This window comes from Dicentrarchus labrax, unplaced genomic scaffold (genome assembly GCF_905237075.1).
Source record: "Dicentrarchus labrax unplaced genomic scaffold, dlabrax2021, whole genome shotgun sequence".
Taxonomy (NCBI): domain Eukaryota; kingdom Metazoa; phylum Chordata; class Actinopteri; family Moronidae; genus Dicentrarchus; species Dicentrarchus labrax.
In genome coordinates this window covers 860,646-879,664 of record NW_026136722.1, presented here as the reverse complement: position 1 = coordinate 879,664, position 19,019 = coordinate 860,646, and the positions used below count along the sequence as shown (strand labels likewise).

Genomic DNA, 19,019 nt, shown 5'->3' with positions numbered 1-19,019 from the left:
GATTATTATTGTCATAATACTAGACTGCAGCTGATGGTTTAAGCTTTGACAATGAGCATTCACACATTTGTCTCTCATTCACCCTCTCTATAAACGATGATAGCGAAGCCTCCTGTACGCCTGCCCTGCAATCATGCCAATGCCACATCAACTAGTATTTAAAGCACTCTTATTCAGTGAGCACTGTGCTGTATTTTCCCTCTTCATACAACAATATCAGGAGCAGTGACAATTTTCATTGACGAAACGAGTCAGGCAAGCACTTTATTATTGCCACTGGAAATTAATGGTATCAATAGAAACATACATAAAGGCACATAAGAACAAAAAGTATGATAACCGTGATAGCCCACATAAGTCTGCATCTTGATACATGCACTGATCAACTCCTGACAATTCTGCAGTTAAATTTACCAATGTGAAGCAACTTCATTGCACACACTAAAAAACTTCCTCATTGCTCTTCATTGGTTTAAAAATAAACTCCAGTAAAGCTCAGACTTCTCTGACAGCCAACTAAGAATCAAAACCAAGCAAAGATGCCAGCTGGCTGCATCAGCTTGAAACCAATCAGCCGCAAGCCATCTTCACTCTGCAGATTCCTGTTTGTAGGAGAAATTGTAATTTATTTCTTTATCATCAAAGTTAACCTCCACAAAGTCCACATGACCAGTGACATTTACAAAGCCAGTTTTAACCCGAAAAAGTTTAGATTCCTGAGAGAAAACATAGTTCATGTGTGCTTTTTTTCTGCTGACCCTCGTCTGACGGTGGATGTTAATGTGTAAAATGAATGAATCAGAGAAAGTAGTACTGATCTGGTGCTACTAGTGTATCCTAATGTAAATGTAAGCTACTGTTTGACAGATTTTACATTTGTTAGTCTCTTACTTTAGCTACATTAGAAACAACACATAAAATATACAATATCTTCTCAGTTGATTTTTCACTTGGCGGGCTACATACTTTCTTGTGTCAGAGGCTTCTTCCTCAGGGGAAGGGGGAACAATACATATTTTTGGCTTTGCCCCCATATATAAGCTGCTGCTAATATGAAAGTATTTGCATCACACTCCAAACATCTTTACCCTCCTCACTGTGTGCTGGTGCTAATTGGAGTCCTGGGTCATGGTCCAGGTGACCCCTAAGTACAGAGTTTGTCCTTCAGAGCAGCAGGAGCTGCTCACCCTGGCACGTTAGTGGATTAGATGTGAGTCGGTGACTGTGTCATGGATTAAAGCTCCATTCAAGAGCATAAGGCTTCCCACTGACTGGCCCGAGGCTCCAGAGGCACAGTTCAGAGAGAGCTGAAGATATTGGCATAAAGACAGTGTAGTGACATTATACCACAGAAAGGCTAGGAGCCTCTTATTCTAAATAACAGTGATAATAAAGAGTTTAAGGGAATGTTTCATTGAATAAACTTGTCAACCAGTGTGGGTACAAGACTTTTATTTTGTTTTAACTTGTGGAAAAACGTTTAAAATGTCTCTGAGAGGACAAACCAAATCAAAAACATGAATTATAAAAAAATAGTATAAAACATTTTATTGAAAGTGTGATACTGAAATGGACACAAATATGAAACATCACAAGACAAAGTCTGGATTCACAAACTCAAACATCTCATCACCAAAATCTACATGTTGGTTTAAGTTAGGTCATTGGATCTGCAGACTAACTGATGAGTGGATCCCCTTCTAAATCCTCCAGCGTTTCCAACAGCTAAAGCCCCCTAATAGAGCTGGAGAAGCTGTGGTTGAGCAGCTAAAGCCTGGTCGCTGACGTCAGTCTTTAGTTGTGGGAAGCCCAGAAAGGTGCTAAGCAGGAGGTATAGCAACAAATCCAAAGATCTACCACGTATGCAACACACCATCAAAGTAACTCCAGTTAGAGTTATAATAGTTCAGCACACTACTCTAGTCCTTTCACTGGACAGAGTCTAACAAAGTAAACTTGAGTATATATAATAATTCACATTACAGTATAGTACATTCTTGTTTTTATTGTACATAATAAGAGAATTTCACACAAGATTGATTGACGAGCTTCAGTATGAGATTAGAGGGAAAAAGTCCAACAGAACAGAGTAAGCAGCCACTGAAAACTGAAAAAAACCAACCTCTGACATGTCCTACAAAGAGTACAACACTGATTTTAACTGAAAGACAACCTGTGCAGACATCTCATCTCACTGACATGTCATACATCAAGGTGTTCACCAGTCTTTGTCAGTGGCAGAGTCAAGGGATGCTGAGGGAAACGGATTGCTTCACTGTTGCGCCGCATGTACGCGTGGCCGCTGATGGGGTACCACATCTCTGTGAAGGTGAGGTTGGCCACGGTGATGGCACAGCGCCCTAGTACCTTGAAGCCTGACTTGCGGTAAAAAGGAATGAGGAAGTCTTCGCACATCAGCACTGCTCGGCGCACGTTGGGAAGGCAGCGGAGATACTGCAGGTAACGCCACATCAGGATGGGACCTTTGCCCTGCTGCCTGAAGGTGCGATGGACAGCGAGGACGTGGATGTGGACGGTTGAGCCGCAGGGCTTGTGCAGAGTCAGTGCGTCCTGTGGTGGTTAGAGATCATAATTACTGATCCTTACAGAACACGCATTTGTTTTAAAGAGTTACATGATTAATTGAAAAGGTGCAGGGTGTCTTACTGTAGTGAGTCTGTCCTGGTCCCAGAGAGAGCCGATGATAAAAGCCACCAGCCGGCCCTCCTCAAACCAGCCCATGGACAGCTCTGGACACAGTGTGAGGAAATGACGCACCTCATCCAGGTGGAGGGGACACTCACCTGACACTGAAATAAAAGCTGAGAGAGAGAGAGAGAGAGAGAGAGAGAGAGAGAGAGAGAGAGAATGAATATGGCCATGCACAAACATTTTGGCACTACTTTTACGCGCACTAAAGGCGGCGCCCAAGTGCCCAATAAACTGAGTGTCTAATACAGATTTATCCCACAGTGTTTAAAAGGTCATTAAAAGAATATCTGAGCAGTGACTACATTCAAAGCAAAAAGAGAATTATGTCTGTCGATGCCATCAATGCTTTTACGCAAATCCCTCCATCGACATAATGCCTCTTTTCACTCAGCAAAACTTCGGCAGAGCGGGTTTCTGCTCCAACAAACAGATACATGATCATATGAGTCTCTTACCTTCTCGCTCGATTTCAAAGACGCTTATGGCATCTTGCGTGTTGAGCGGTCGGAATTCGCTCGCAGGCAGTGTGTGTCTCCTTTGTATGCCAGGCGAAACAGAAGGTGATGGCTGCATTGGTTTGATGAAAGGCTGCGCGCCAACGACGGACATCATACGACTTTGCTCTCTCTCTCCCCCCCAAAAAGTCTTGCGTGTTGTCTCCTTCTGTCCTCTCCTCGCTCAGCAGGATCACCTCTGTCCGGCCCTGCGAGGACAACAGGATGTTTTGTGTCCGTATTTATAGGACAGCTTTACCGGCTGTGATTCACCGGCTCATTTGCATTTGAATATTTGATGTCAATGAATGAATAAAGGTCACAACTGTGTGGGGCAATTAAAATCAACCCTACAATTAACTGTGTCCATTGTAGCCGTTTGTTGTTTTTTCTCTAAAACGAATGGACAGTTAATAACTGATTTGCTATGAACCACCACCTCTGGACTATTTATAGCAGGTCTACGACAGCAGCAGTGTCCAGAAGTTAAGTTTTATTTAGTAAAGTGCCACTAAAAGGTTCACAGTTAAAACTGCATTTCAGGGCATCACAAGTGGCCAGTGCAGCTATTTAAATGTGCATCTTTGTAATAAGCTCATATATTTATGTTCACCACTGCTTTGTAGTGAAGAAACAATTCAGAAACTCGAGTTAAATGAAGGAAACACTCTGATGCTTCTTCTCCAACCCGGGCTGCAGAGACACTTACCGGAGGCACTTACCGGAGGATGTGGAGGTGTTTGTTGGTGAGGGTTTGTGGACCGACCAGCTCTCTTTCTCTGCCTCTGTCTCACCACCACAGCCGTCTCTCTTCATTATGAAGTGATTATTACTATGAGTCACATGATGAAGGATTACAGAAGTTGTTTCCACAACTCGGAGCATTACCGACTCTTTATCTCGCGTTCAGCTGGCTGTGGTGTTCTGGAGAGAGTGGCCAATAAGTAAACACATACTTATTAAGAAGAAAAGTGACCTCACTGACTGTTGTATCTCCAACAAAAAAGTTGGATGTGTGGAAGTAGTAAAGTTTCCAAAATAAAGAAGAGGCAGATGAGGTGCCATGTTAAACGATAAATATTTCTTAATAAAATGTAAGGTAAAATGATTCCAGTATGTTTTAGTGCCAAAAAGTTTGAAGTATATTGTCATGATTATCCTGATAACCTCCTGTATCACAATTATTATGGTCAAGATAATTGGGACATGAAATGGTCCCATGCTTACTTATCAATACTGCTATATCTGTTTATAAGTAGCATTTTACTGTTGTAGCTCATTAAATGGAACTAGTTTTAACCACTTTATTTAAAGTTGTCCCCTCCTCCCCTGGCTCAACCAGAAGCACCTCTCCAATGCTGCTTATGATCTGGCTGCACTGTTATAGAGCCCCGCCCTCACACCCTGAGCTGTTATTGGCTGGGGGCTACACAGCCACTGCCCAGAGCTTAATGCCCAGAAACATCAGAACACATCAAAACACAGGCACCAACACACACTTCTAGTGTGCCATGTGAGTGTGAGTCTAAACAATGTTTTTAGGAAAACTTGTTAAAATTTTACCAATGAATTGTATTTTATAAATAAACCCTGTTTTTTTAATCTAAAACCTTAATCTTAATAGTAGCTATAACTGTTCAATAAATACATATTTATATGTACTGAACTACAGTCGAGTATAAAGTACCAGAAGATGGATATTACTTAAGAACAGTATGTTATTTTCTTCCACTGGTATCCATAATCTGGATTTAATTGAGTGGAAATATTGTCTATGAATTTAATTTGCCCTTTTTCTGAATCAGACACACACACACACACACACACACACACAACACTGCTCAAACAGTCAAACCTGGCTGCAATCACTGTGGCATAAATATTTTATAAGAAAATCTTATCAGCTTGTAAACAGGGTGACATCTGGATGGGCAGATGGAAGAAGAGGAGGGGAAGAGAAAACTGAGAAATGAAGAAGCATTTCCTGAAGCTTGAGGAGGGGGTCCTGCTGGCTTGTAGACTCATCCAAGAGGCACACCATGAAACAGCAGGGTCCCCAGTTCAATTCTTCAGACCCAAGATAATGTTTAAAAAGTCAAGTAAATGCAAAATTGCTGATTGGCATTATTTTACTGCCCAAGCTTTGAAAATAGATGACACTGCTAATGTGGCTGATAACATAAAGCACGTGTCATCTTCACTAATACTCCATTGTGCAACCCAGAGCATTTCGAGTTTTGAATGTTGTGGTCCTGGTTAAAGGTGACATATAAATACCATGTGAGTAAACTGGGCTCCATAGACTTTAATGTATTACATAGCTCCTAATAACTCATAAACTGTACATGTCATGATAATGAGCATCGGTACAGTTGATCGATGTGCAATACTGAGCATTTCGAAATATGGATGGTGTTGGTATGGTACACAACAGCAGAGATATAAATACAGTTGCTGTCTATTGGATTGTTTTTAAATATTAATAACTCAAAAAGTATAAAAGTTATCAATAAGAAAAGTCATAGCACCCATCTACAAAGACTCCCGCACGGTTCCACAAACCACTCACTGTTGTAACATAAAAGCTGTAGCAGGACATACAAATGAACAAATGAAAGAAAATCAGTTTCCCACTAATATCTTATTACATATGCAAATTTATGAATATTTTATGAAAATACCTTCATGAAATTAGGCATGGTTCAATATATGAACAGTATATGTGGCATATATGGGTTTTGAGTTTCGAGGGAGCGAAAAAAGGCACAGAAGAAGAAGAAGGAGTAAGCAAAAGAACATGCGTGTGGTTGCTGTTTTTAGCACTCACAGCGAATAATTACAAGTCAACACTGACCTACTGTCAAACATAAACCAATACTCAAAGAGCAACGTTTTGTAGCACTGAGGCAACAAGGCAGCTTACAGTCACATTTCTATATTCATATGCAAGCAAACAATCCTAGCACAGGACTGGAAAAATACTATTTAGTTACAGTTCAACTAATATAACTAAACTGATGCATATGATGGACATACTGAATATTGTAGACTGATGAAAAAATAAAGTCAAAGGGTCGTTGCTTTCATCATGATCTGTTCATTTCAAATATTACAATGCTATTATTTTAGCATTTGGAAGCATTTTAAACAGCTAAACCCTGGTCCAACAGAGGATAATGATCATCCAGACGTGTGCACTCACTGGGTTACGAGCAGAACTCAATCAGAAGGTTTATGTGTTTGTAATTTGTGCACAAATGGATTAGGGGGCTTTTTAGTTGAAAACATACGCACATGTGCAATTTATAAAAGAAAAGCACTTCTATCTGTGACGCAGCTTACGTCTCATTCAGGTTACTGAAGTAGTCTATACTCAGCACGTTATGGTAGTTGCTATTGAACAGCCCTGCAGCTTGACAAGGAGGGGTAAGGCAGAGAAGTGCTTCTTACAACCTTAAGTGGGGTGATAAAGAGAGCGTTGGGGGTCCAACTGCTGGTGTCTGCTAAGGTTTAGGGTTGAGAAGTAAGGTCGGGAATTTCTTTTCTTGCTTAGATCATGCTGCATTTGTTTGGAGAGAACAGATCTATCCAGACATGGGCTAGAGGGCCCCTATTCAAGCCGGGTGACCCTAAGTGTTTCTTGTTGCGGCTGAGAGGTGATACGTAGATGGGAGAGCAAAAGTTAAGGCTTTTTCTCTTCTACTCCGGCTGGGGCGCTGGTGTCTCATTGGCATTGTTGTCAGTGATCTTGTTTTCTAGCTCATCGTCGGACAGGAGGTCCAAGGAGGAGGTTCCCTCCACCTGAAGCTGACGTCTGCCTGAGCGGGTGGAGGAGAAGCTGATGGGGCCGCCACGCCTGCAGGAGGAAGAGGAGTGGAGGCATTTGATCAGAGGCAGAAATTAAGAAAGCAAGAAAAAGCTGCTCAGAAAATGTATATGCTCATTTAAGGAGTCAAATATTTGATTGACACCATGTAAAATGTCATTTAAAAGACACTTTATGAAGTCAATAATAATACTTGGCTGCAAAAATCCTCCACACTGTGCTGAATTTTGCTGCATCAAAACAGCTGTTACATGAGTCATTGAGTATTTTCAATTAGGGCACATTACATGTAAATAATGTAGGCTGAATAAAGGTGTAATGTGGCACATTCTTGAATCCAATAAATGAATCACAGCTCAGTCAGACACGGAGAGGTTTCTACATCTCTCCCAGCACTTGAATCTGAACTCAAGGACAGTGTTTTATTGCTTTAATGCTCATAGATGTTCATTATATTACATTCCATCCATTGCTGAATAACCTTTTTGTATCGACAAAGAAACACTGAAATCTGATATTAACGACACATCACCTAGTAACATTCTTGTAAAAATCATTTCAGATGATAAATTTAAAATGCTGTTGTAAGTGACTATATAGGAAAAAATAACAGATGTGCCTATTCAGCCTTAAGGACAGATATCTATATTGATAGCCAATATTAATATATATGATATAGAGTACCACTGGGCTTATATACTGTTAATAACAAGTTGTAAATAAAAAATGCAAATAGACATACATGAATATAGCTTGCTTAAATAAAATGATAAATTGTGAAAGCCAGATAGTGGTTGCTTTCGTCTACTACATTGTACCTGAGGCGGTTCTTGAGTGTGTGAACCTCGCGGCTCAAACCCTCGCTGGCCTCAGTGGCGTCATCCAGCTCTCTTTGCAGTTTCCTGCGTGAGGCGTTGGCCCGTGTGGCCTCCTCCTCAGCCTCCTCCAGCTGACGCTTCAGCTGCTTCATACGAGAGTTCGCCTTTTCCACCTTCACACACACACAAAGAGAAAAAGAAAAAAATACATCACAAAGAAATATAAAAACGTGTGCAAAATCACTTTGTCGAAAGGTGGAGGAGGTTTGTGTAAGATAATGGACACCTATGTAATTAAAGAATGAGATGAGAAAGACAAATACCAGTGACCAGAGAGTTCAAACTCTTACAGCGATTTATCTCTTTTTAAACAATTCATAGAGCAAATGTTTGAAAAGAGCTTGTAACAGCTGTGTTAATGTCAACAGTGTCCAACGTACTTGTTCTTTAAACTGGTCGGCATGGCGACGCTCATCCTCTACTTGCATGCAGATTTCTTTCAGCTTCTTCTCGGTCCTTCTCACAATCTTGTTGGCTGCTGCTCGCTCCCTTAAAATACAGAACAAGTGAGGTTTAGAGAAACAAAGCAAGATTTAGTTCTACAGGTAAATGTGTTTTTATGATTTAGCCTAGTTTATAGGTTTTGAACTGTTTGATACAAGTAACATTCATTAGTTTAAGCAAGGAGAACAGTATATTGAATTCTCACTTGGCTTCCTGCTCCAGCTGTTCCTCCAGCTGTGCTATCTTGGCCTCCAGGGCAGTGATGGAGGCCCTGAACCTGCTCTTTACAGAACCCTCCAGCTCGCCCAGCTTGGCCCGCAGCTCCTTGTTTTGACGCTCCAATTGCTGACGAGCATTTTCGCTCTTCTGGGCGGTGCTGCGCTCCGCACTCAACTCTGTAGCCAGGGTGTCCACCTGATGGACAGAGAGGAGAGGAGGTAACAAAAAGAAGAATGGTGGGAGGTGGAGTGGAAAATTGCACTCCCATTGTGCAGGGCGGGTAAAATGTATTAAACCACACCTGCATAGTTGTCTTCCTGAAGCGGTCGTTGAGCAGCTCCATGTTACCCTGCTCCTCCTCCAGCTCCTCCTCCAGTTGAGCAATGCGAGCCTCCAGCCTCCTCTTCTCATCCATCAGAGCAGACCTGAGGCACAAAGAGTTAAAAATGTGACGACATTCATCACCTCTGTCTGGTGACAAGACCACACTTTATGTACTGGCTACAATTCTACAGACATGCATTAAATGTAAATTGCATAGGGGGAGTGTCTAAATATTTTCCTAGTAACCCTCCCTCTGTGTTCCAAATGCTTATCCTGAGGCCTGAGTCACTTGAGGAAGTTATTAAATTAATATTTTCCTGTTAGAAGCAAAATAATGCATATGTTCTATGGGATGACTTCTTGCCTTGCTTTAGAAACATAAGATTTCAAAATCACAAAAAAACGACTTGATGGCAGTCTTTTCTGAAGCACAGTGTGGGCGTTTCTATCGCCTCCTTTCATTGTTTTCAAGGGAAATTCAACCCAGTGGCAGGCATTAAGAATAATTAATAGATAATAGAAATAGCCAGTCTTGTGGCTTGTTCATTTATGTAGGTCATATAGAGGCATCAGTATTAAATTGAGACTGTTTCATAACCAGTTAAAAATCCTTCATTATACTTTTTCTACTGTAATTTAGGCTGTGCTGCTTTATTTCCACCTTTTTTCTGCTGTATCTGATCTTTTTTGTTACTATTATGTTTTTAATTTTAGATAAAACATGGCACTATACAAAACAGTATGTTTAAAAAATAGCTGAGGTTTGCTGCAAAATAAAAAACAGCACAAGAAAGTTAAGTACAGAGATGTGCCCTGATAACAATCCCCCTTTGTCTGCTGCTCTGACAATATAAAGACAATGTAAACTAGAAGATGCATCTGTCGACAGATGTGTGGTCAAGTGGGGGAGGGTAACTTACTTTCCAGAGGTGCTGTTTGAGATTTCATCTTGCAGCTCATCCCGTTCCTGCTCTGCGTGGCGCCGTCCCCTCTCAGATGCTGCCAGGTCCTGCAAAAAAAAGGTCAAAGGTTAAACTCAGCTAATCAGCATTTATCATGCTTAGAGGGACCATTCATTGCTTTGTAATGAATATACAGTAAATACAAAAAAAACCCTATCAACCATAAATCAACACCCTCCAACCTTCACACTGTAACACAACAAACAGAAAATTAGATCCAGCTCCATCCCACTGTCCTGTACCTCATGTAACTGTACAATCTCAGCCTCCAGACTCTTCAACTTCTTCTCATTTTCCTTGGATATGGCGAAAATATCATCTCTAGAAGCTCGGGCATCTTCCAACTCCCGCTGGTAGTCCTTCATTTGGGCCTGAAAGAGGAAATAAATTGCTGAGAATGTCTGCTCACGGTGGCGTAGAATGGGTGTGAAGTGTAACGGATTCAAACACTCGTACCTGTAACTTGCGCAGCTGTTTGATGGCTTCGTCTCGAGCCTTGTTGGCTCCCTCTATGTGACTCTCTATATCCTTCAAATCCATCTCCAGCTTCTTTTTAGCAGCTACAGCCAAACCTCTCTGCTTCCTCTCGTCCTCCAACTCTGCCTCCATCTCTCGCACCTGAGTGGGGAGCCGGTACAAGCTGTCAGTGTGGTGGGATTGAACTGCTGTTAAACTGTTGTTATTGAAAGTATAGTATTATTCTGCACCTGCTTGACCAGTGCCCTCTTCTTCTCATCGTTCTGGTCGTCCCGGCCCTGAAGGTCTCTCTCATACTGAGCCTTCATGGCCTGCATGTTGACCTCAAGGCGCAGCTTGGCATCCTCTGTGGCCTGCAGCTCGTCCTCCAGCTCTTCCAGCTGAGTCTTCATCTCCTCCAGTTGCTGCTCCAGAGTACGCTTGGACTTCTCCAGCTCATGGACCTGACAGGGAGAAGATAAACAAGAGGACGACTGGTGAGACTACTGCTCGACACAGCAAATCACATGTGCTTTATTGATCCTAACGCTCACATTCTTGCCCACGTCGTCCTTGGAGCTCATCAGATCTTCCATTTCAGCACGGAGCTGCTTGTTAACCCTCTCCAGCTCCTCTTTGGCCTCCAGAGCCTCGTCCAGAGCTCTGGTCAGTGACAGAGCTTTGGTCTCCTTCTCCCTGGCCTCAGCTTCAGCACGGTCACGCTCTTCAGCATAACGAGCTGAGATGCTCTTCTCCTCAGCCAGCATCTACAGAGAGAGTATTCAATATTTGACTAAAATTAAAATAAGATGAAATTGTGACTGTAAAGCTAGAGGATTAAATTGCAGTATTTAAAAAATAGATCTAACACAACTTCCCAACTCACTCCATCCAAAATTGTTTTCCAGAAGAGATATGATATTAAAACCAGCAGAATATCTACAATAAAGTGTGTTCTCACCTGGTCAAACTTCTTCTGTTTCTTCTCCAGGTTGGAGACGATCTGTCTCTGGTGATCCAAGTCTACAGTTAGATCATCCAGCTCCTGCTGCAGACGGGTCTTTGTCTTCTCCATCTTTTCAAACCCGATGGTCTTCTCTTCCAAACGCTGGCTGGTCAGCTCCAGGTCCTTCTGCAGCTTCTTCTTCGTCTCCTCCAGAGTCTCTATTGTTCCAACATCGTCCTCCAGCTTCTTCTTGCTCTCTGACAGCTACAAACAAAAACAAAAAAAGCATAATTCAGAATAAAAATTAACAAAAATATTACTCACAAATTGTTTCCTACACCAGAGACCACTTGTCCTACCTGAGCCTGTAGGGTCAACATCTGTTTCTCCAGATTCTTGCGTGCCTCCTCATCCTCCTCCTGCTGCTCCTGCAGGGTGTTCTTCTCCTCCTCCAGCTGGCGTATGCGACTGCTGAGGTTTAGTTTCTGACGTGTCTCCTCCTGGAGCAGTTCCTAAATGATAATCAATATTTTGTCCAGTTAGTTTAAAAGAAAGGATGCATTAAGTGATGAGTAATACTCAGAGATACTGTATGTCACCTGTGTGTCTTGTAGCTGACTTTCTAGTCCGGCGACGTCTTTGGTCATCTTGATACCTTTCCTCTCTGCATCTTCCAGCATGGTAGACACATTGTCCAACTCAGTCTGTATGGAGAGGTACAATAGTAAAAACACTGTTATCCATGTAAGTCAAATGTATTTGTAAATAAAAACAAATAAAATATAACAAACAGGATTTTATAATTCATATATAACAACCAAAGAAGAAGAAAAAGATCTGTGTGCTGGTGATTTAATCAAGAATCTATTATTAAACAATCACAATAACCGTATCACATTTACATTCAAATGTCAAAATTACTACTATTTTTTTCTCAAAAAAATATGTTTATTTTCCTTCATAGTTGCCAGTTTCAACCTAAAAATCCAGGATTCAAAATTATTAAAATTATAATGTAATTTTTTTACAAAAACAAAAAGTTGGACTTATTCCACTGTCTCAAATTAAATAAGTTTGCGTCTCCGTCCCTCACCTGCAGTTTGTGTGCACGGTCGGTCAGTTCTCCCTTGGATCTCTCTCCCTCAGTGACCCTGGCCATGGACTCCTGCAGCTGAGCCTCCAGTTTCTTCCTCTTGTGTTCAGACTCTGTCTTTGCCTGCTGCAGGCTCTTGACCTCGTTGGCCAGCTCCTTGTTGGCACTCTCCTGGCTCTGCTTGGTCTTCTCCAGGTTGGCCTTGAACTAAACATAATAAACAGCCAACATTAGTGTCTTTGGTGGATCTGAGGTTAGATTGTACATTGTGGAAAAGTATGTTACCCTCTTGGCCTGTTCCAGCTGTTCAGAAAGCTCTTCCAAGGCAGTGGAATGCCTCTGTCTCATCTCCTGGATCTGAGCTTCATGGTTTTTAGTCTCATCCTCAATAGTCTTTTTCAGCTCTGCAACCTCCTGTTCACGCTTGGTCCTACAGAGAACAGGGAGACAGAAAAGTCTTAACTTTCCTGTTGAATTAATAATAATAATAATAATAATAATAATAATAATAATAATAATACAATTGTTTAAATGCCCCACTGTCTATGATATAAATGTACAGCACCTAAGTTCCTGCTGGGCAGCGGTTGTATCAAGGGTGTCCTCCAGTTCAGTCTTAAGGGCCTCAAGTTCTTCACTCAAGTCCCTCTTGAGTTTCTCAGCCTTGTTCCTGGCCACTTTCTCTGACTCAAGGTCCTCCTGCAGCTCAGACAGCTGGGCCTGCATCTCCCTCACCTGTTTCAGAGCGTTGTTCTTCTGGCTAACCTCGTCTTCACCCCTGTTAAACATCAAGAACATTTGAGCTTTGAGCTTTGAACTTTTAGCAGCTCATTAACTTTACATATATCACAGCGCAACAGTAATAAATAATTCTGTATTGTTAACTTTTTTGTGTATTAATAAACTATTGCTTAAAGACATAAAGAACACATTAAGTCCTCTGAGTGAAGTCTTCTGTTGTGTAAAGACTCCACTGGGTGGCAGCAGAGACACTCCCCTTCTGACAGACACTATTAAAAGAGCTGTATGCTGTAATGGCCACTTATTAGCACGGTCTCACACTTACAAATGCACATTAATACCAGACAAATTAGATGCACACCAATGATCTGAAAACACATCACAAACACATTCCAATGCAGTGAGAAACAGCGGATGAATACAGGCAGCATGTCAGAGGGAAGCGCAACAATAAGTAAAATAAGTTATTTTTGTTTTTTTACAAGATGATAAGATCACTGCTGTACACTTGTCTGGAGTGCTGTCAGTACAATAAAATGCACAATATAAAATGGCAGGTGTGAATTGATCTTGTAGCAGTGTTTAGTGTGATGACTGCTCTGTACAGCTATGTAGCCCTTTCCTCAGACTGACTCACATCATGAAGGAGAACCTGAGTGACTCAATGTCAAAGCACTAACTGCCATATTTAGCTCAAACAAAGTTATGCAACACTTTGTTGGTGAACTGATTTCACCAATGAGATGTGGTGTTTCCACTTTCCTCTATGGTGGTCCCAGTTTCTTTCTACCTACCTAGTCTGCATCATCTGCTGCTCCTCTTCCTTCTTGCTCAGCTGAGTTTTCAGCTCCTCTGTCTGGGCTTGTAGCTCGCCTATCTGGTCTTGGAAGTCAGTCGTCTCCCCATCCAGCTTCCTCTTAGCCTTCTCTAGCTCCTGACGGGTCTTCTCTTCTTTCTTCAGTCTCTCTAAATTAGAAAAGAGAGGATAGATGTTTGAATGATGCTGAACTCTATTAATTCTAGAAATTCTACATGTTACTGGATCCACTTTACTATCCACTACATTCTGTATTTCACTGCTTTACCCTCCAGGTCGGCTATCATCATCTCCTGCTTGTTCTTGACCTTGCTCAGGTTCTTGGCCTTTTCTTCCTCTTCAGCTAGCACTGAGGTCATCTCATTGATTCGGTCCTCCATCAGCTTCTTTTCCTAAAAGAAAGAGATACAGGCATGTTAGCTCACAGCTAGCCACTCAACATATATATATATATATATATATATATATATATATATATTTTTTTTTTTTTTTTTTTTAAGTTATTTCTTTGGCCTTTTATTGATAGTGACAGCTGAAGATAGACAGCAAAGGGGGGCAGAGAGAGATTGGAGGACACACAGCAAAGGGCTGCTGGTCGGATTCAAACCGAGGCCACTGGAGCAAATCCGTACATGGGTTGCCAGCTCTACCGACTGAGCTAACCGGGCACCAGCATCAACATATCTTAATGATCTGAATGATCTTTGGCTGGATGTTCTTATGCTGTGCAGTAAAAGGGAAACGCTTCTCAGAGACTGCAAGACCATCCATCTCTTATTTAAAACCAACCTTCACATTTCGACACAATACCTCTGTCCATCACAAAACCCTTAGCTTGAATATAGACATTCAGAGTTGTCTCTCTCACCTTGAGGAACTTGGAGTTCTGATCTTCTAGTAGCAAAATGTCCTCTTCATATTTCTTCATTTTGGCCTCAGCTGTCACTTTCTCCAGCTGCAGCTTCTGCCTTCCAGCCTCCTCCTCATCCAACTGTTCTTCCAGGTCCTACACACACAAGTATTTAATCACAGTGGCAAACACAATTAACATATTTTGGAATATTTAACAATATTTTCAAATATAATGAGTGCAAAAATGCTTTCTCAGTAACCAGTACATCGATGTTGCATGAGTACTTCCACATCCCCGAGGACACACCTGGATATGGGTCTGCATCTTCTTCTTCTCGTTCTGCAGGCCCTGGGTTCTCTCTTCTTCTTCCTCCAGCCTGGACTCCAGGTCATGAAGGATCTCCTCCAGCTCTTGCTTTTTGGAAGCCAGGCGAGCTCTCATCTCCTCAGCCTCTGCGAACAGCTCTGTCTCTGCCTGCAGCTGCTCAGCCAGGATATTCTTCTCCTCCACTAACTACACATACAGAATGTTAAAACCTTCAATTATACATCCCAAAAAAAATAAATTTGAAATAAATTTGATAATAACGCTGCAGAGTATTGCTGACCTGCTGGTGTTTTCTCTCCATCTCCACCAGCTCTCCCTCCACCTTTGTCTGCTTCTCTTTCACCTTGACCAGCTCCTCGTCTTTAGCCTGCATTTCTTCCTCTTGCCTGGTCACCTGCAGCAGAGGCTTCACCTGCAGGTACAGATCAAGGATGATCTCTACTGACCAGTTACAAAGAGATTAGGGACCTCTAGAGGCAAACACACAAGGTCAGTAGCACAAACACCCTTGACAACAAACATGCAAACATTTCACACCTTGGTGAAGAGTCTCCACCACTGCCAGTGACGCAGCTTCAAGTAGGCAGCGCAGTTCCTCTGGAGGACCTTCAGAGCACTGAGCTGCTGCTGCTTCTTAGCAAAGGCCCTGATGAAGAAGGACGAGAACAAAGACTGAGTGAGACAACAGTAAAATCGACTTTTTTGTGATAAAATATACAGACATAACAGTTGGGGATTGAGTGGATCTCAAATGCAGACAGCAGCAGTGGAGCAATGCTTACTTGCGTGCCAGATATCCTCGACACACGGCCTGGAAGTAAATTATGATGTCAGTGATCTTCAGGTCCCTCTCCTCCTCCAAGTGGGCCAGGACTCCGGCCCTGAAGAAGATCTTACTCTGGCCGATACGGAACAGGTTGCCGTCCAGCTCCAGGGCTTTAATCTACCAAAAACAGGGGACACAGAGACACTGCAATGAGCTCTGAGGCAGCAATTGAAATGATTTCATTTGACTGAGACCCAAGTTCTCACCATTCTCTCACAGGCCTGTTTGCCATCCATGAAGCCCTTGGGGATGGCATTAGGAGTTAGGATCTCATACCTGAACACAGAGCAGAGAGTAGTGCATTATGGGGACAGAGAGTCACTAGGATAATCTTAAATTGAAACTCTTACAATGGCTATGAAACACTTTTATACACTATCTCTGTAATATTTATCTCTTTAGGACAATTGTGTTTATCTACTAGTTGCAATAATGTACTTTTATTTTACAGAATTGATTTCATGGTGTTATATCATACTAGTTAAGTTGACATTACATTACCTCTGTCTGAACTCCTGGAAGACGATGCGGTTGGGGAAGCCCTGTCTGCAGATACGAATACCCTCAAGCACACCATTGCACCTCAGCTGGTCCAGTACCAGGTGGGGGTCCAGTTTACCAGCCTGGGGGAGGAGGCAGAACAAAAAAGAGAAGAAGAAGCGGAAAATGTTGATGTATGGGTAAAGGTTCTGTATAAAAAACTGAACTTGCTGTATTTTAATTCGGCTTTAACTAACATTTGTGACTAACACTGCAGAGGGTGTCATATACAATACAAGTGCATCTCATCAAAACCCACCCCCAGAATATATTGCTGTACAGTGATAGTTATATACAGTGAACTAGAATGTGGACTTGAAACCTAAACTCTAGCCTTGCTACATCAACGCATTTAGTGGAGCAGTTCTTAAACCAGCTGGTACCGACAGTAACTGTGACCATCTTAACACTCACCCTCTTCTCGTGGTTTGGGATGATGCAGCGGACAAAGTTGGGATTGGTGTTCCTCAGTGTGGCCATCAATTTAGATAACTGCTCCTTGTACAGTTGTCCCACAGTGCGGAACATGCCCTTCTTGGTCTTGTAGGCAGCACCAAATGCTGTCTCATTCATGCCGGCAACCTGGTCCAGACCCACGATTCGGTCGACTGGTGATGAAGGATGAGATGAAGAGAAAGAGAAAGATAACTGTATAAATGCAAGGATACATGGGTAACTGATGTGGCTTTGTGATGCTGGTTTTACTGATATATGTAGATCTAAGTAAAGTGCTGCGCTATTTACATGAATGTAGAAAAGAGAAAAGCCAACAAAATGACTATTAAGTCTTTCATTGGTGGTAAAATCTAGTATTATACTAGATATTCAGCAGGAAATGTTGCCAATAAAGGCTGAAGGGTTTAACTGAGCAGGATTTGCTCTTTTCTAATTTTGCGATAAGGCATGAAGACAGACAATGGTGTCACACCCGCTATGGCCAGAGACCATTAGCTGATTTGATATTATAGACAACGTAACATACAGATCTGCTTCACTGCTGTACAATCCTTCATTCAAATATGACTTAACTGGACCTAATTCTACAACAGTAGAGTACTTAATCCAGCCAGGACACAGGAATAAACTCTTTTAAATATAAAACATAAATTATAGCTAACAGACTATTTTATATCAACCAGTGGATTAAATCTAAAGGAATACTAATAAATAGCAAACCCATTACATAACAACAATTAGTATGAGTATTAATTTGACTTATTTTGTTCTTATTAAGTACAAATGTGCATGTAAATAAAATAATTCTTTATTTTCTATCTATCACATTAGACCATAATGAATCTTCTTGCTTTGGGGGCAGTTCGGTGGTCCAGTAGACCCTTTTCACGTCACTCCTGAGTTTTAATATCATCCTGCGACTCGACTACCAACTATCTAACAATACTAAAGGCAAAATGTAAAGAGAAATAAACTTACAGGAGCCCTGTGGAGTTTTCTTCTAAACAAAACAAGTTAATTTTACATTGAGCATTATTCACCAAAACAACTGTGGATCTTTGAGCTCTAACAAATGTGAATTTCCTTACACATAAAAGATTTTTCATGTATTTCAAATGTAAAATTGTTTACATCCATGTTTACTAGCTTGCAGTCTTCTTCTTCGCTGTCTTTGTTGGTGCACTGTTGATCAGTAGACTAGTGTGAAAGCATTGGCAGGACTGTGTCACCTAGGATGTGCATGTGATAAACAAAATGGGGACCCATTCATAGAAAAACAGCTCCCCAGTTCTACTAGAAGTCAAAAACTCCACAGGGAACCTTTAAACATCTTCCTTTGTACTTTTCTTATTAGATCAGATATGGGTTGAGTACAAACATTCTGTCATCCAAATATAATTATGGTCAGAGATAAAAATGACACAGCAGTGCAGATCATTTAAAAATGCACTAAAAGAAATACTTATATTACAGAATCGTATCATATCCTTTTATAATCATATTGCTAATAAATAAAAGCTTATAAAACGACTACACACAAAAATGAATACATTTTTCATTAACTAGATAACCTGTGTTCAAATCAAAGCTCAGATATTCCATTCATTCAGAACATATAGATGTACTAAGTAAGCAGAAACTTGAATCAATTCTGGATCCACTTCCTCGATATTTAATTTTGTTTAAATAATTGACTTTCTGTCTGCCCTTAGCTGTACATCAGTAGACTCAGTGGACTGCTAATCATCGCAACTTTGCAATGGGTAAATATTTGTTGAGTAGATAGGTGATATTTGCCCTTTTTAGGTATGGTGACACAAGTCTTTCCTTTCATTAGTCTACCTCATTTAGTTGACAAAAATGTACCATGGCCTAAAAGCAGTTTCAAAATTCATCCATCTGACCAGAAAAATGTTCAATTATAATATTTCCTGTCTAAGATTTTCAGCCTTTTGACAATCTGTTTTCTGTTGTGTGAATTCTCCTTGTACCAGAAAACAAAACTCTATTTTTTACATGATTACAAAAAGAAATGCCTTACCTGGCTTATCATTCAAGCAATAGTTGTTGGAATAATTACAGTGACAGTAAGCCTGGTAAGCATG

General features: G+C 41.2%; 2 protein-coding genes across 6 annotated transcripts in view; both read right to left on the bottom strand.

Moving 5' to 3' along the window:
* Window positions 1-1,438: 1,438 nt before the first annotated feature.
* On the bottom strand, window positions 1,439-4,142 carry LOC127356327 (serotonin N-acetyltransferase). 2 transcript variants are annotated; one of them, XM_051387979.1, is made up of 4 exons: window positions 3,916-4,142; window positions 3,168-3,415; window positions 2,668-2,822; window positions 1,439-2,571 (listed from the first exon to the last, which is right to left on the bottom strand). In XM_051387979.1, exons 2-4 carry the CDS (start codon window positions 3,322-3,324, stop codon window positions 2,203-2,205), a joined length of 681 nt encoding a protein of 226 aa, XP_051243939.1. In that variant the 5' UTR covers window positions 3,325-3,415; window positions 3,916-4,142; the 3' UTR covers window positions 1,439-2,202. The 2 variants fall into 2 exon arrangements, with proteins under 2 accessions (XP_051243939.1, XP_051243938.1); XM_051387978.1 differs by having other exon boundaries at window positions 3,929-4,142.
* A 1,349-nt stretch (window positions 4,143-5,491) lies between these two features.
* The window catches only part of LOC127356306 (myosin-10), a 52,616-nt gene continuing 39,088 nt past the window's right edge, over window positions 5,492-19,019 (bottom strand). For all 4 annotated transcript variants that reach the window (XM_051387943.1, XM_051387944.1, XM_051387945.1 and 1 more), the window contains 26 exons: window positions 16,873-17,066; window positions 16,420-16,541; window positions 16,125-16,194; window positions 15,875-16,035; window positions 15,630-15,738; window positions 15,373-15,504; window positions 15,072-15,278; window positions 14,781-14,918; window positions 14,181-14,304; window positions 13,890-14,061; window positions 12,920-13,132; window positions 12,640-12,784; window positions 12,355-12,561; window positions 11,861-11,965; window positions 11,621-11,773; window positions 11,277-11,525; window positions 10,870-11,082; window positions 10,567-10,779; window positions 10,316-10,477; window positions 10,102-10,230; window positions 9,818-9,906; window positions 8,875-8,998; window positions 8,560-8,768; window positions 8,291-8,399; window positions 7,851-8,023; window positions 5,492-7,062 (listed from right to left, as the gene is read on the bottom strand). In XM_051387943.1, coding sequence (XP_051243903.1) covers window positions 6,906-7,062; window positions 7,851-8,023; window positions 8,291-8,399; window positions 8,560-8,768; window positions 8,875-8,998; window positions 9,818-9,906; window positions 10,102-10,230; window positions 10,316-10,477; window positions 10,567-10,779; window positions 10,870-11,082; window positions 11,277-11,525; window positions 11,621-11,773; window positions 11,861-11,965; window positions 12,355-12,561; window positions 12,640-12,784; window positions 12,920-13,132; window positions 13,890-14,061; window positions 14,181-14,304; window positions 14,781-14,918; window positions 15,072-15,278; window positions 15,373-15,504; window positions 15,630-15,738; window positions 15,875-16,035; window positions 16,125-16,194; window positions 16,420-16,541; window positions 16,873-17,066 — 4,079 coding nt within the window. In that variant the 3' untranslated portion in view covers window positions 5,492-6,905. The remainder of the gene's footprint in view (window positions 7,063-7,850; window positions 8,024-8,290; window positions 8,400-8,559; window positions 8,769-8,874; window positions 8,999-9,817; window positions 9,907-10,101; window positions 10,231-10,315; window positions 10,478-10,566; window positions 10,780-10,869; window positions 11,083-11,276; window positions 11,526-11,620; window positions 11,774-11,860; window positions 11,966-12,354; window positions 12,562-12,639; window positions 12,785-12,919; window positions 13,133-13,889; window positions 14,062-14,180; window positions 14,305-14,780; window positions 14,919-15,071; window positions 15,279-15,372; window positions 15,505-15,629; window positions 15,739-15,874; window positions 16,036-16,124; window positions 16,195-16,419; window positions 16,542-16,872; window positions 17,067-19,019) is intronic.